General features: G+C 48.4%; 1 protein-coding gene across 1 annotated transcript in view; it reads right to left on the minus strand.

Annotated features, from left to right (window-relative positions):
• Nucleotides 1-10104, minus strand: part of LOC144168266 (glutathione hydrolase 1 proenzyme-like) — a 34207-nt gene extending 24103 nt beyond the window's left edge. Inside the window, exons 1-2 of the mRNA XM_077697284.1 lie at nucleotides 9920-10104; nucleotides 6430-6555 (exon numbers count right to left, since the gene is read on the minus strand). Coding sequence (XP_077553410.1) covers nucleotides 6430-6555; nucleotides 9920-10104 — 311 coding nt within the window. The remainder of the gene's footprint in view (nucleotides 1-6429; nucleotides 6556-9919) is intronic.
• Nucleotides 10105-14811: the final 4707 nt, after the last annotated feature.

Consider the following 14811-nt stretch of genomic DNA (forward strand, 5'->3'; position numbering starts at 1 on the left):
CCCCGAAATATATGGACAGTTAAAACAATAGCAAATAGTTGTCTGTCCCAGACCAAGACCTAATAAGACAACACGCTACAACGTCAGGCACTAACACCCAACTGATCCCGACCAGATTGCACATCCTTAACTTTCATAGGGCCGAACCTACGCCTTGAAACTACTTCGGAGACTACTCCAATGCTAGCCATGTACTGGGGAATGCCCTGGAATTGTTCCGTAAATAGTTGCCGTCCACCCACAACAACACCAGCAGATTTTTACGAGTCACACCTGGCTGACTCAGGCTACCTCTTCCCTCTGACCAGCTCCTTCTGCTAGCCCACATCAAGAAGGCCGTGTATCTCTGCATTTCAGAATAGAGCCTGGACTAGGGCTGTCCATATCATCGTCATCTGCTCTTGAATAAAGTTTACTCTCTCTCTTCCTCCCTCTCCTGGGCCTAATCTTTTGAATCAACGACTTTGTCGGCGAATTGGACGATTACAACAATGTGTCGTCTCAGCACCAACTGCGGCTGGCCCCCCTTGCATGGGGGAGAAAAGCTACCTGAATCTCACCACAACGAGTGGGCATCCTCCAAGCGAGGAACGTGATCGCTGCTCTGACGGGCACTGGTCTTCCCTGTTGCAAGGCACCCGCACGCGCGCATTAAACATGCAAAACACACACGACCTCTGCCCTGACTTCGTTTATGAGAAAAGGCCATGTGCAATTTTTATCCCTGTAAACTGCAAGCCTACAGCAAAAAACTTCTGGAAATTCTTGGATTGGAAAATACTGCGAATTCTAATTGTTTCCAAGAGCCCATCTCCGCACATACATCTCTACGTATGTTTGCTTTGAAGGCACTAGGACCTGAGGCATTTTAATTAAGAAGAGTATTATCACGAATGGTACTCTTTTTTAGACCACCCAACCGCAAACATTTTGGTCTGTCTGTTCGTCAGTTCGTCTGTCTGTCTGTCTGCCGGCCGGCCGTCACACTGTCACTTGGTTCAACCGTCGGGATAAAAAACAGGGTAAAAGAATGCTTGGACGTTCTAAACTAATAAAACTCCTACCATGGGTCATATGTGTCCGCATTATTCTGCTATAAGAAAACCTCGGGCACCTTTGAGCGAGAAGGTATGTACATAACCGAGAGTTACCAGCGTTCATTTAATAAATACATGTTAGATTTTTTTTTTGTGACATCAAATAAAAATTTGTCTGTGTATCTTTTTGCATGGCAGGAAATATTCTCGAAAGGCCATAACCTCCTGTCATCAGTGACGCGCAAGACCTACTACTCTATTTCCTTCTCATCTTCCACTCGCATTTCATGCCATTCGTGCTGCTCATGATGAACGCAAAGCAGGTTTGCTCAATTGAATTTAATTTTATCCCGGTCCCACTGCGGACAGGCAATCTATAGGGTCCTCAGAGTCCACTCGGTACGCCGAACGCACCGTGCCCCAATATCGACTGTTTTCACAGTCGAAAGGATGATTGATTGATTGATTGATTGATTGATTGATTGATTGATTGATTGATTGATTGATTGATTGATTGATTGATTGATTGATTGATTGATCGATCGATTGATCGATCGATCAATGTTCGATCGATCGATGTGGGGTTTAATGCTGCTCCAAAACTACACCTGGGCTGTGAGGCGTGCCGTATGGAGGAGGGCTCCGGATCAATTTCGACCACCATGGGGACCTTTAACGCGCGAAAATTTCGGCACAAGGGCCACCACGGCGGATAGCGCAATGGTAAGAGTGCCGCGCGCGGGGGGTACGATATTTTCCGAATGTACACCACAAATAAAGCCGAAAACTCACTATCGATATTGGGCTATTGATATTATCTACGGATGGCTTTGTGATGGTGGGCTATCATTTCTTTAACTCTGGAATAGACAGGTAAAAGTCTTCGTTTCATAAAAAGACGGGTACACAAGCAAGATGCGAAGTCATGTGGATCCTTAGCCGACATTCCTATTGAAGAATTCATAAAGTCAGTTAGAAAAAAAAATTGGTGCAGGTTGCACTAGTGGTGGAAGGCTGTAGAAACAGCAGGCCTGACGATCGACCTCGCTTCCCCCCACACTGGCAGCGAATCCCAGGGTAGAGGCGGCAGCAGCCGGACCCCAGCAGTAAAAAGTCGTTTTAGATGGCACTGTAAAGCAAAGACTATTAAAGTGCGTACAATGTTTTATTCTGTAGCAGTCGCCATCATCCCTTTCGTCGCCGTTTTCCGACGGCAGAGCCGCGTAACGCAAATCCTCTTGTAGCGCGTCCTCGCCTCGCTAGACCTCACTTCGTCTGCTGGTCAAGTGGCCGTCTCAACGTGTGGACTGTGAATGGGTGGCTTGACATATTCGTCGTCATCGTCGTCGGCGCGGCGGACCCGTGGCGCGCCAGTCGCCACACGACGACGACGAAGGGGGGAGCTCCTCATGTGCCGTAAGCCCACGCGCAAGCCTGGACGACGCCGGGCGGTCGTCGCGAAGCACGCGCTCACGTGTGCTTAGTATTCTTTTGTTGCTAAAGCCACTGCGCGAAAGTCGTGCTCGGCGCCTCGCGCCGGGGACACCAGGCGGTCGCTGCGAAGCACGCACTCACATGCGCTCGGTGTTTTCGGCCTACGCCGGACGGGTTTGTGTCAGGCAAAACAGCTCTGCTGGTAAAACAATGCAACCACTATTATTAGTAGGACTATGTGTAATCTAACTTAGAGAATTACAGACATGCTAACACGGCGAAATACAGTGTTCAGTCAGGAAAGTGCTCCTGACGAATGAGTGCTGTTTCCCATTAGCTTTATTCTCAAAGGGTTGTTGTTACATTCTTTGGCCGGCAGCAAACAGTGTCGTAGCCCTACACAATACGCATTTGCGGTAGGTTAGAATTTGATGCTGGGAGTTGGGGTGTTTGTGGTGTCTATGTACGGCTGAATTAGCAAAAACGATTGGTTCGGTGTTTCAGTAACACATGTACTAGTAATCATGTGTTATAGTCAATGGCTTCTGTGAGGCTTAGTTCTGTGTGGGGCTTAGTGAGGCTTAGTGAGGCTACTGTGTAAGGCTTAGTTCTGAAAAAATTGGTGACGCTAAGTGGGACGGGAATAAGTCGTTAACATGATGGCGCTCTTTTGACGACGCCAATCTAAACTGGCGTGTATGTAAATCCTCAAGACCTTATACAGTAAGTAACATGACTGAAAAACATGCTGGAATATATACTGTTCCTAGTTTCGTCGTGTCGAAATGCTTGTGGGTCCGAAAAAGCGTTTAACATACTCGCGATAATTTTGTGCAAAGTTCCTCAGCATAAGCGGCCAAGTGCATTGAGCGATCCAGGGTTACAGCCAGATATTTGTGTTTTTCGACAGTAATGAGTGCCGTAGTTCCAATGCATAAATTGCGTGCTTCCGTAACTAGTTATAGAAATTTCTGTTTTAGTGTTAATAACATTTTATTAGCAGGCCACTCAATTGTCTGTAGTAGTTCTAAATTTTCTAGGGTTCCGCTTTCCCTTCGATTGTGTTTATAGGTAAGTAAAGCTTTATCAACGGCATAGGTAGTGGCGTCGGCGTCATTTATACAATTGGGGTGCTCAATAATGGATAGAGAAAATAATATAGCAAGAATCCATTCCTGAGGTGTACACCAAGTTTTGTCTGCTAACGGTGGTTTGCTCTCAGTTATATCTACAAATAATTTGTGGTTAGTTCAGTAAGTGCAAAAGAAGGCAACGCCTAGCCTTAAGCATTCACACCGTTCGAACTGCTGTTGCAAGATGCTAAGGTCAAATCAATCAAGCATTTTTTTGAATATCCAGGAACAAGCCTTTTTATTAGACAGTTATTATTTAGGACTTCGGGCTACTTCAGCTACGACATACAAATTCTGTTGTGGACGAGTAGTGTTTCAGAAAACAGTGTGCTTTTGTTAAGATTCCTATTTTTTGTTCCTCTAGCATAAGCATGAGAGCGACTCCTCATACCGTGTATTCTGCCCGTCGTGCTGTCTGCATGTTGCCAAAACCATGTGTCAGGGGTGTCTATTGGAGTCTTGCCAAGGGCATCCAAGGCCTCTACATCGCCAGCCGTGCTGCAAATGATCGAAAGTGTTTCCACAGTGTAAACTCTCCAGAAACTCACCTTTTTGGCCGCATGCAAGCTTTGGCCTATTGAGAGACGTAAGCTTCACAAAGGATTGGTTATGACTCCCACTTCCTGCATCACAGCCGTCCGCTCAGACGTTTGTAGCCTCTGGGCTGTAGCGGTGGCGCCCGGGACGGTCTGCTGACCGCCGAGGAGCACTTGGGCCTAGCTCATCCCCCGAAGTTACGTCATATATCTACATAGTAATCGTGGAGATAATAGCTCGTTACATTCCACAGCGTATTAATATTGGACAAGGCGGAGCATGTAGGTGCATTATGTAGTGCAGTGCAGGTGGCAATTGGGAGCATATTGTCAAGCCTCTACAACACCAATCTCGTACCACCACAAGCTGACATTATCATCATCATCATCATCAACAGCCTACTCAGGTCCATTGCAGGTCGAAGGCCTCTGCCACTGACCTCAAACCACTCTTGTCCTGTGCTGCTGGAGTCCACAGTTTACCTCTGAATTTCTGTATTTCATCCCTCAATCGGGTTAATGGCCTTCCCCTTCTATTGGACACATCTCCTTTTGTCCACTCTCGTACCCTAATTCTGTTGTCTGTTCGCCTCACTACATGCCCAGCCCAGGTCCATTTCTTTTTCTTTATTTGAACTATGATATCTTCTACTCTAGTTTGTTCTCTGATCCAGGCAGCTCGTTTCTGTCCCTGAATGTTATTCCTAATATTATTCGCTCCATGGCCCATTGAGCCGACCTAAGTTTCCTTTCCAGCTGTTCTGTAAGGCGCCAAGTTTCAGCTCCCTTTGTCGTCACCGTCAGTATGCACTGGTTGTAGATTTTTCTTTTGAGTGGCAGAGGTGGCTTACTTTTGATTATTTGGGAGTCCTTGCCGAGTTCTCCCCAACCCATACCTATTCTGTGCCGGATTTCGCTCTCGTGGTTGCGGTCAGCACTAACCGTCTGTCCGAGGTAGTTATATTCTTTTACTTTTTCTAGCGCTTCGTTTCCTAAGCTGAAGAGTACGTTTTCGGCATGCTTATTCCTCATTACTTTAAATTTATTCATATCTATTTCTAGCCCCACTGCCGCGCTTTCTTATTGTAGTTCCTCAATCATTGTTTTCACGTCTTCTGCAGTCTCACTCAGAAAAACTATGTCGTCCGCAAACCTCAAATGGCTCACGTTTTCCACATTTATCCTTAATCCTATGTCTTCCCAGTCAAGCTTTCTCAATACCCCATCCAGACATATTGTGAATAGTTTTGGCGAGATGGTATCTCCCTGTCTTACTCCCTTTCGGATGAAAAATTTATAGCTTTGCTTGTGGAGCGTTACCCTGCCCGTGCACTCATTATATACGTCTTCTAGAAGTCTTATGCAAGTTTTGTCTATTCCCTGTTGTTTATGTCCTTCTAGCGGGGCTGCGGTGTGTACGTAATCAAACGCGTTCTCCTAATCTATAAAGGCCATGTAAAGGTGGTTAGGGTACTCTGCGGATTTTTCTATCACTTGATTGACGAGACGCAGTTAATCTACGGTTGAGTGTCCTTTCCTAAATCCAACCTGCTGTCTCGGTTGTTGGGAATCTAGGCTGTCACCAATGCGGCTAACTATAAAACTTTGGTAAACAGCTTGCAAACAACTGAGACGAATCTCTCAGTAAGCAACTGAGACATTATTTTGGTTCATTTCCGGTCTTATGAATCAAAACAATGCTGGCGTTTTTTCGGGCTATGGGCACTTTTTGAGTCCTCAAGCATTGTGAAAATAGTACACCGAGGTTTTCCAGCACAATTTATCCTCCCTCCTTCAAATGATCCACGTTTATGCCGTCGTCACCCGCAACTTTTTTCTATTTTCATAGAAGCTCAGAGCATGCCATTAACACCTTCAGCAGCCATCTTCCCCAGTCTGCACGTTCTCCCAAAACCCGTCTTCACAGGCGTGTGCTGGAAGCCGATCGCATTCCCCTGCCACGAGGGTAATGCGTAACGCGACACCTAGTGAATAGCGCGGTTGAGCGTCGAGCACTCGGCGGTTGTAGGACGCTGTTGGGTACTGCGCAGATCTACCGACTACCGTATGCGACCCCGCCACAGATCAATACGAAGCGTTTGCCGTATTTACAATGCATTGGATACAGTTCGAGGTGAAGGCAACGTGTTCCTGTGGTATTTACACCGCGTGCATGATTCTGTCTTCGCGGCAAAGAGAGCAAATTGCCTCATGGCCCGTGGAATAGCCGTTGTAACAGCCGCGTAGTCCCAGTTTCCCTTAACCCGGCACTTGGCTGGCTGGATTCACCTGTTGTAGTAGAGGGCCAGTAGTCCTCCGCCGAGCCCCGTCTTGTGCGGAAGGAGCACTCCCATGCAAGCCAGGGCGGCGACTGCGGCGTCCCCCAGACCTCCTTTGCTTTCCGTGATGATTCTCCTGTGGTAATGGGAACGCTGGGTTACGCGGCCAGACAAGACCGTACCACCAAAAGCTGAACTCGGAGCAGCGTTCAACTCGTCAGCGCTCCGATAGCTAGCTTATACTATTCCAAACAAAGGCAATGGTGCGCTGATAAAAGCTTCACTTCGCGGTTATCTCTGAATTCGCATGTGCGGCTGCGCTTCCTACCCCCTCCTATCACTTCCATCTCCTCCCTTCCCTCTATAATATCTCCCCTCCTGTAACTGCTCTTCCTCGTCCCATTACCTTTCATCTCTTCCGATTCTCCTCCCTCTCACTCCTCCACACCTCTTCGCCCCCGCATACTCTCCTTCTACCCTATCCTACACTCCCACCCCACCATTGCCCTTCTCGTACTTTAGGCTACACTTTCACCCCCTGCGGCCTCCTCTCTGCCCTGTCTTCTCACATCCAACTTTCTCTCCCCCTCGCACTTCCGCTGCACTCCAATTCTATTCCCGATCGCCTTCCTAGACTAACCATCACCCATACCAATTCTCTTCCCTGTCATGTTCCCTTCTTCAGATCACTCTCCCCCTCCTCACCCGGCTTCTTATCCTTCCCTGCCCTTCTCATTATATTCGTTTCCACATTTTCTTCTTCCACCCATCTCTCCCCCTTCCCCCAGTCCCCTGCAAGCACTTTTTTATTTTCTACCTTCTTTCTTCTATACTTTATGCTTCCTACCAACCCGAAAAGTAAAAATGCAGAATGCGAGATTTTTACAATTCACACGTAAGGTTAAAAATGGACAATAAAAAGGCATTTATGAGACAAAAGTACCCCTGGCGGAATACAAAAAACTTTTGGTCTCATGCGGCTGTCATGTACTGCGGCTGGTTCCATGGTATTGAACCGGAATTTTTTCGGGTTCGGTTCGGGTTCGGGTTCAAGCCTTTTGGGTTCAGTTGCGGGTTTGGTTCCGGAGCACCATTCCGTTCCGGTTCCAACCGGTTCGAATTGGTTCAAACTGCTTCTAACGGGTTCGGAAGAGAAAAACACCGGAGTTTTTTCGTGTTGAATTTTTTAAGTTCTGCGTTTTCGTTCCTCTGTCAAGTCGCTATAAAAACAAATTCTTGATATTTTGACTTGGAAAACTTGGTCTTCCATGTGAGGTCAACAATTACAAACTACTTGAATCGAAATAAAAGGTTCGCAGGGACACTTAAGGCTGCTTATGTCTGTTAATTACTCCTTACTATGTGTGTTAGCATTACTGTTTGTTTCCGCCAGTTCGTTTTCTCATAACGTAGTTTAGATCATTTACATCATTGAATTTATATTATTTTGGCCCATGAAGCCGGTCGTTTCGGGTTTATGGACCAGTTATGCTGCCAAGCACGAAACAACGAAACCAGTTGCTTCGTTGAGGAAACAAAAAAATTTGGCTGAAAATTAGATTACTCCTGTAGCAGCATTGACGAAGACGAAGTCGACGAAGCACCACTCCGAGGCTCACTGCGCGAGCCTCGTGGCGCGAGCGGTCAGTGCTCCCAGGAACTCCGAGCGTTCAGCGAGGCATAGCTGCCGTTGGCCCGCGCCAGCTGCTGACTTGTGTTCTAAATATATGTGTGCTTCTGTGGCTCGGCGTTTTCATTGCCTCGTGCTGCCATGCTCCCTAATGGGGAATTTGAGCGCAGCACCAACTGCAGTCTTCTCGGCGATGGCGCATGGCAGCTTCGTGTCAGGAGGTGATCACGTCATCAGCGAACGAGCGGTGGCGCGCGCTATTCTCTGGCGTTATATCGTAGCGCGTTGCCGCAGGACAGCATGGCTCGCGCGGCCTCGGCATGGCGCTCTCCTCGTTCACACTTCTGCACACTTTCACCCTCCGCTTTCCTGCGCGCTCTCTCTTCGATGACCTCTTCGTTATCCCAGTTGCAACAAGGACGACGATAAGGGGCTACGCGAAACCGGAGGAGCGGGCGCTTAAGGGCTGCGCTCTAAATCACGACTCTACGTAGTCGCCGCGGTGCCGCCTTGTGGTGCACTCCCCTCGCCGACCAGTGACGGGCCGCACCTCGTCTCCAAATTATGTATCCCCGCCGCAGCCTTCTCGCAAGGAGGCATGTAGCCTTCTTGCCAGGGGGCAGCGCCCCGGTGCCGCCGACGTCCCCTCTCCCTCCCCCCCCCCTCTTCCACCTTTCCATTGTCGCGTCCTCTCCTGAATCTTCTTGCAGCCTCCCTGCAGGCTTCCCGTTACCCGGTCAGTCCACAGAGCAGACGAACCTTTCGCCCACCTTAGTTTTTTGGTAGCATCGAATGTCACCCTAGTGTGGCTTTGCATGCGAACCCTCCACTGGGGGTTCGTGACGGGCTGTCCTCTGTTTCCAAATCACGCATCCCCACCGGAAGCTTGTGCTGGAAAGCACGCAGGCAGACAGGTAGTTTACTGGCAAGCGGGCAGCCTCTTTTAAGGGTAGGCAACACCTCTCGGTATCAAAGAGCCTGCCGACCGCCATCTCTTTTGGTAACATCCAATATAGTACGCGTGCACGCACATGCATTTTCGCATACTTTTCTTTCCCCCATGAAAAAGGGTAACATTTTTGTCATGTTCATCGTGCTTGAAGCTTCTACATAATCACTGACAAATTATTCTTTTTGTAGGTTCAATTTTATAATAACAAAACAAATTTGATGAACCTTCTAAGTAATATTGTTGTTTTTTTGCAGCCAAAGCCAAATTTTCAGCCTGTTCATGAGCCATGCCAAGGACAAGTGGAGCGTGCTTGCCGGGTACATGACGAAACGCTCGCTGAAGCGCGGCTCCCCTAGACAGTGGAACCAGATTTCCCTCTAGCATATATTAGTATGAAACTCTATGGCAGGCACCACGGAAGCGATGCGTGGTTGCCAACATTATCCGGCGTTAAATAAACCGCAGCGTCGCATTCGCCAAGGTTGCAACGGATAAACTGGGACAAGCTTCCCGTGGCGGCCGAGATACGAGATGGTATGCGTTATGTCGGCCGGCTATGCAGTGGCGCACCCGCACTGAAAGCAGCGGCAGCAGCAGCGCCCCCGTAGACGCAGAAGGAAGCGCCAAAAAAATCTTACGCTTTAAAAGCCTCCTGGACATTCGCTCTCATATTTATGAACCAGGCAGGATTACTCAAACGTGGCTACATCGTACTTGGATTTTTGCAACTAAATGCTAATGAGGAATGGTGCCAACACTCACTTCGAAGCATTTCGCACACACCGTCCATTTGGTGGGCCGAACTATCGTCGACATCTAACGACGTCCATACCCTCTATTGTGTCTGGTTAAGACGGCGTTTCTACGAAACGTTCCACGCGCGGTTCTTGAAATGCAGAAGGAGACAGACGGACTCACATGGCTATGTCGGCGCAACGGCCGGAGCTGCAGACAATGGCCAGGTTTTTGTATTCCCAGTCTAGCGCCGGGTACTTCATCCAAAAGTACGTGTGCGTGTAGGTGACGTAACCCACTCCGCCGAGGACCGCGATGACGAGCACCAGGCATGCGGCACACATCAGGCAGGAGGAGGTCACTTCCATTTCCCGGCTTCGCGTCTGCCGGCGCTGGGGGACAGATACACGCATAATAGGGCGAGTGCAGCGATGGGAAACTATTGGCGGTGAGATCTTTGAGTGGCGCCCCCTGGCTCTGACGTCGGCTTAGGGATTCGCGCCGCTGTCGTCTGCTACACTCCGCTTGTGAGGGGCAACAGTGCCTGGGCTAGAAATCGCCCGCTTCGTTGCTGTAGTGCGTTAAAAAGCGTATTTCTAGTGACTCAGTTATTTTGCCAGCTTCTGACGCATCTCGGTAATTTGAAGCTGTATCCCCCACAAGTTTGCAACGCACGAAGAGATAGAGAACAACTTTCTTCAGAGTATCGGTCAGAAGATCGTGTGTAACTCGTCCTTTCTTGCTTATTCGCGAGGATCAGCGATCAGAGCTTCTCGATAAGTATTCAAAATGCGTAGGCTTCCCAGCAGTATTTTTGAGATGCTCCTATGAAGACTCAACAGTCTAATAGTATACGTACCAAGCAGCGGCCTGTATACACGCTCATCGCACAGCAGGAAATAAAGCGGCTTTCTTCTGTTTCTTTCGTTGTTGTCTTGTATCGGATTAATGTTTCTTGCTTTTTTTTCTGCCCAACGAATTATTTTTTCCGCGCCGTCACCAACTTCTTATTAGGAAGTTGCGGGATCTTTGGGAGCCTCACAAAGGTCGTGTGGATATTGCCTTCATTTTGTATGGCATACATTCCCTTCTTCACAAATTGGCTTTCATTACGGCTGCGTGCAAGAAGGTGCATATCCGCAGCGTGCTTTGTTTATTCACGTGCAAATACAATGAGAAGGTTTGTGCTACGCCACCGCGATCACGCCCTAAACAACGTGGTCCACAGTACTCGAAAGCGGCTTTTGTGCTCCGAATTTCTATCGTAATTATATCGTTATCATAACGAACTGACTCTCAACTCGAACAATGATGACATGATTACGGTGTTGAAGGCGTGATATACTCGCTAACTAACGTAATAAATCGTATACCTGCATATATTACAAGACTCGAAACCGAAGAAGAATTCCAAGTAGCTCTTTATTGCTTTTCAACTTTTCCAGGCGCGAAGAACAAATCCTATTCTACTCGGAATGACGTTCTATGATTTGAAGAAAATTACTTTTACTCCCTTGTCCTGGACTGAGGACCCGGCCCACTAACCAAATCGATTTAATTGTTAGACAAAGTTTTCCCCTCCTCCCCTTACTCCTCCTCCTCCTTTTGAGTGCAGTTTTCCTATAACGCATATCCGAATATCGGGAAGATAAGGCTGTGCAAAATGTTCCGAAATATCCCTCCAGGTCTTAACAAACATATATGTGTTACTATAAATTTAACGAAGGCGTGACTCGTTTTGCTCAATAAACCTCCATACTGGTTAGATGCCTGGTATAGAATCAGCACGCGCGTATATACACACTGGGTTATTTGGAACTCAACCTACAGTTTTTGCCGTCTATAGTGCATATCGGCAAACTTTCATGCCTTGACAACGTAAAGTGATGTGGCAAAACGCGTTCGAGCGTTCGCCAAAGTTGCAAAAACTGTTTTACCTTACATATGATTACCGGGAATCGTGATGCCTTCTGCCAAAGCCGACAGCCCTGAAGGCCTAGAATTTGTTTTGGTCTTCCATTTTCGCTGTTGTCGGTTATTAGCAGCTGACTGTTCCTTTTGTTCGAATGCTTACATGAGAAGCTGACGCCCAGCTCCGACTCTTCGCGCTCCGCACAGGACCGGCTTCGCAAGGAATGGGGTGGCGCCGGCAATGTTTCTCCCGTAATGGTATCCAAAACTATACTTTAATTGATACCATGAGATAGTGTATGCGATTTTAAGCCTATTATTATGATAAAAAGTTACCCACATGCCAATTCTGGTGCGGACAAGCATCAGACGTTGACCGAGCGCAAAGAAACAGCAGGGAGAGCGATCCTGAGTGAAGCAGACGACAAATGCGAGAATCCCTAAGCTGACGTCACGGAGGCGCGCTTCGCAGCGCCGCCTGTGTTCGCGCTCACCGCCAATAAAGAAACAAGGCATTCTGTACGCGGATTTTCTTCGTTTATATATTCATATGACGGCACAGCCGCCACATGGGTATGTTTTGGGATATTACCATACTGCCCCGTAAAACACAACGCAATCAGTTTGTGTGGGAAGTGCCCTGGAAATTTCTATTTGGTGCAACATTATTCCCTTTGCATCGACTGTTCTCGCGAACTCCCGAGTACAGCGCTGTTTTGTTGTTTAACATTCGATTGATTTATAGTGCGTTTCTTTTCTAGATGCCTCCAGAACGTTCTGGTTCCGGGCTCGCCTCTGGCTTGTCATCGGGCGGCCCAGTGGCCGAAACAAGCATACAAAACAAGAAGCCGACATTCATGCGTGGCGCTGCAAAAGTAAACCCCGCCGGTAAGTGCCTGGAGGCCTCGTAACGTTCACTCTGTAAGCGACGGATGGTTCCAGAAAGAGGAAAAAAGGAAGATGTCCCGACAGTACGCATTGTTTATGTGCTATTCTATTTAGTTATACAGTAGCGCACTATATAATATTTGTCAGCTCTTGCCGAGTGCACTCCGACCCATACCTATAGATGGTATGCACATCGATTTCGTCTCTTGGCAACACTGAAAACCCCCATGATAGCGCCCAAAGTGTGTTCGCAGGCGTCCGCATCTCGCAGAAGAAAAAAAAGCCCCGGCGTTCGTCGTCTGCACCGTTACCGCCCGATTCTCGGCAGTGGCGTGAACAGACATGAGTAATAGCAGTGGCATTGCCTGGTGATGCTCTACTTGCCCTAGAGAACTCTGCATCACCACTGGAGGCTTGAGGCATGGTTGCAAAAGGAAGCGACACGACTCACGAAATGCCTACGCTGCCGCGCAGTTGCCTGCGAACACGGATATGGACATGGGCGCCCGCACCTTGCACACAGCATAGTCGTTCAGTACAAAAGCCAAATAATGCTTCCGAAGAAATTGTGATGTTCACGTGCACACCGATTGAGATACGACGACAGCGTAGCAGTTGGCGCATTGTTAACTGGGGTACTAGCGACATCTGTCCGCAAGCGGCCGAAAGGCAAGGCGCTCGCCGACAGATGATCAATCTGTTACCGATATCAAAACACGGCAGCTGGCAATCAGCTGATCTGTGCCGACGACTTCACTGGTGCCGTGCGACAGGTAGCCGGTAGGACGCTGCACGGAACAGTAGTTAACGTCTTTGAGCTCGGTGGGACGGCGTCGTGTCTCCGTTGCCAAGGCGACACGTATGGTGGCGGCATCCGGGCCGCCACGCCAGTGAATACAAAGTGTACTGCGCCGGATTTGTTTATTGCGATTTGGATCAGCTCCGACGTCCTCTCCAAGGTCGTTACATTCGCCTACCTGTTACAGAACTTTGTTATCGTGGCTGGAAGAAGTTCTTCCTGTGTGTCTATTTCTGGTAATTTACATAGATTTGTCACATATAAGTACAACCCTACGGCCAAGCTTTGACTGTAGGTCCTGAAGCATTTTTTACAGCTGGTCTCCATACTCGCTCAACAAGACTATGTCGGCCGCAAACCTGAACTGGCTCAAGTACTCTCCATTTATCCGACATTGATGACACTGATACGGTAATTACGTTGTATGGTACCGAGTTTCAGTTTGGTACATAAGTACCTGGTTCCGAGGAAATATTTCGTCTCTGTGGAACTAGGGTGGCAAGAGGATCCATCAGCCTCCACATTATCACGCACCGCACAGCGAGTAACGTCCCACACGTACTAACTTTCTAACGCGAAAGTCTGAACTTCACTTTCCAAATCTTCCACGGTCCGTGGCGATTTATTCAAGTGGAGCTTTACATTACCTAACCCAGCTAACCTAACCCAACTAATCTAATCTAACCCAACGTAATCTAACCCCGCCTAACGACACAGAACACAACCTGTAATAAACCTAATCCAACCTATCCTGGAAATCGTGTGCGTCGATCTCGATACAAAAATAACCAGAATAAAAAAAACATTAACAAAATCACCATGAGGGAAAACTTCAATAATTCCGAAAGCTAAAATAAAAGATTGGCTGGCGATTACGACACTCCGTAATGAGATATTTAGGCGCAGCAGCAGTGCGCTGAGGCAGCACTCACTCGTGGGCTCCCTCGACAGCAGCGATGATAACCCACTGCGTCAGCGGCGCGAAGTGCGTTTCAGGAAGGGACCGCGAACTGAGTCTTAGGAAGCGAACGCACATCATCGTCACGCGCACGCCCCCCTCACGTTTTCCCCGAGCATCGCCCCGTCGAGCGCATCGTGCGGGTACAGCATACTGCTCCCTCTCCTCCTCCCCCGCACACTTTCGGAAAGCGCTGGCTCGCGCCGCCAAGACGAACCGCCCTCCCCTCCCGATTCCGCGACACTCTCCTCCTTTGCTTTCTTTCATCGTTCGCTTTTTTTTCTCTCGTCGGTCTTGCCATCGTTCACTTGGTAACGACGAAGGCGACGCGACTCAGCCCAGAGACAGCGACAAAGGGCTGCGCTCTAAATGAAAACTACGGCCATGCCTGACTCGAACCAGAACCTTCTCGTTCAAAATCAAGTGCTATACCACAGCGCCAGAGGAGCTGGTGCACGAGCGAGTTTTTAGAAAATACTTTTTTTAGGAAATAAATCCCGCGTTGCCGTGTCAGTCGCG

The sequence above is a fragment of the Haemaphysalis longicornis genome, unplaced genomic scaffold (genome assembly GCF_048455015.1).
Source record: "Haemaphysalis longicornis isolate Haplotype H1 unplaced genomic scaffold, Haemaphysalis longicornis Haplotype H1 scaffold_2, whole genome shotgun sequence".
Lineage (NCBI taxonomy): Eukaryota > Metazoa > Arthropoda > Arachnida > Ixodida > Ixodidae > Haemaphysalis > Haemaphysalis longicornis.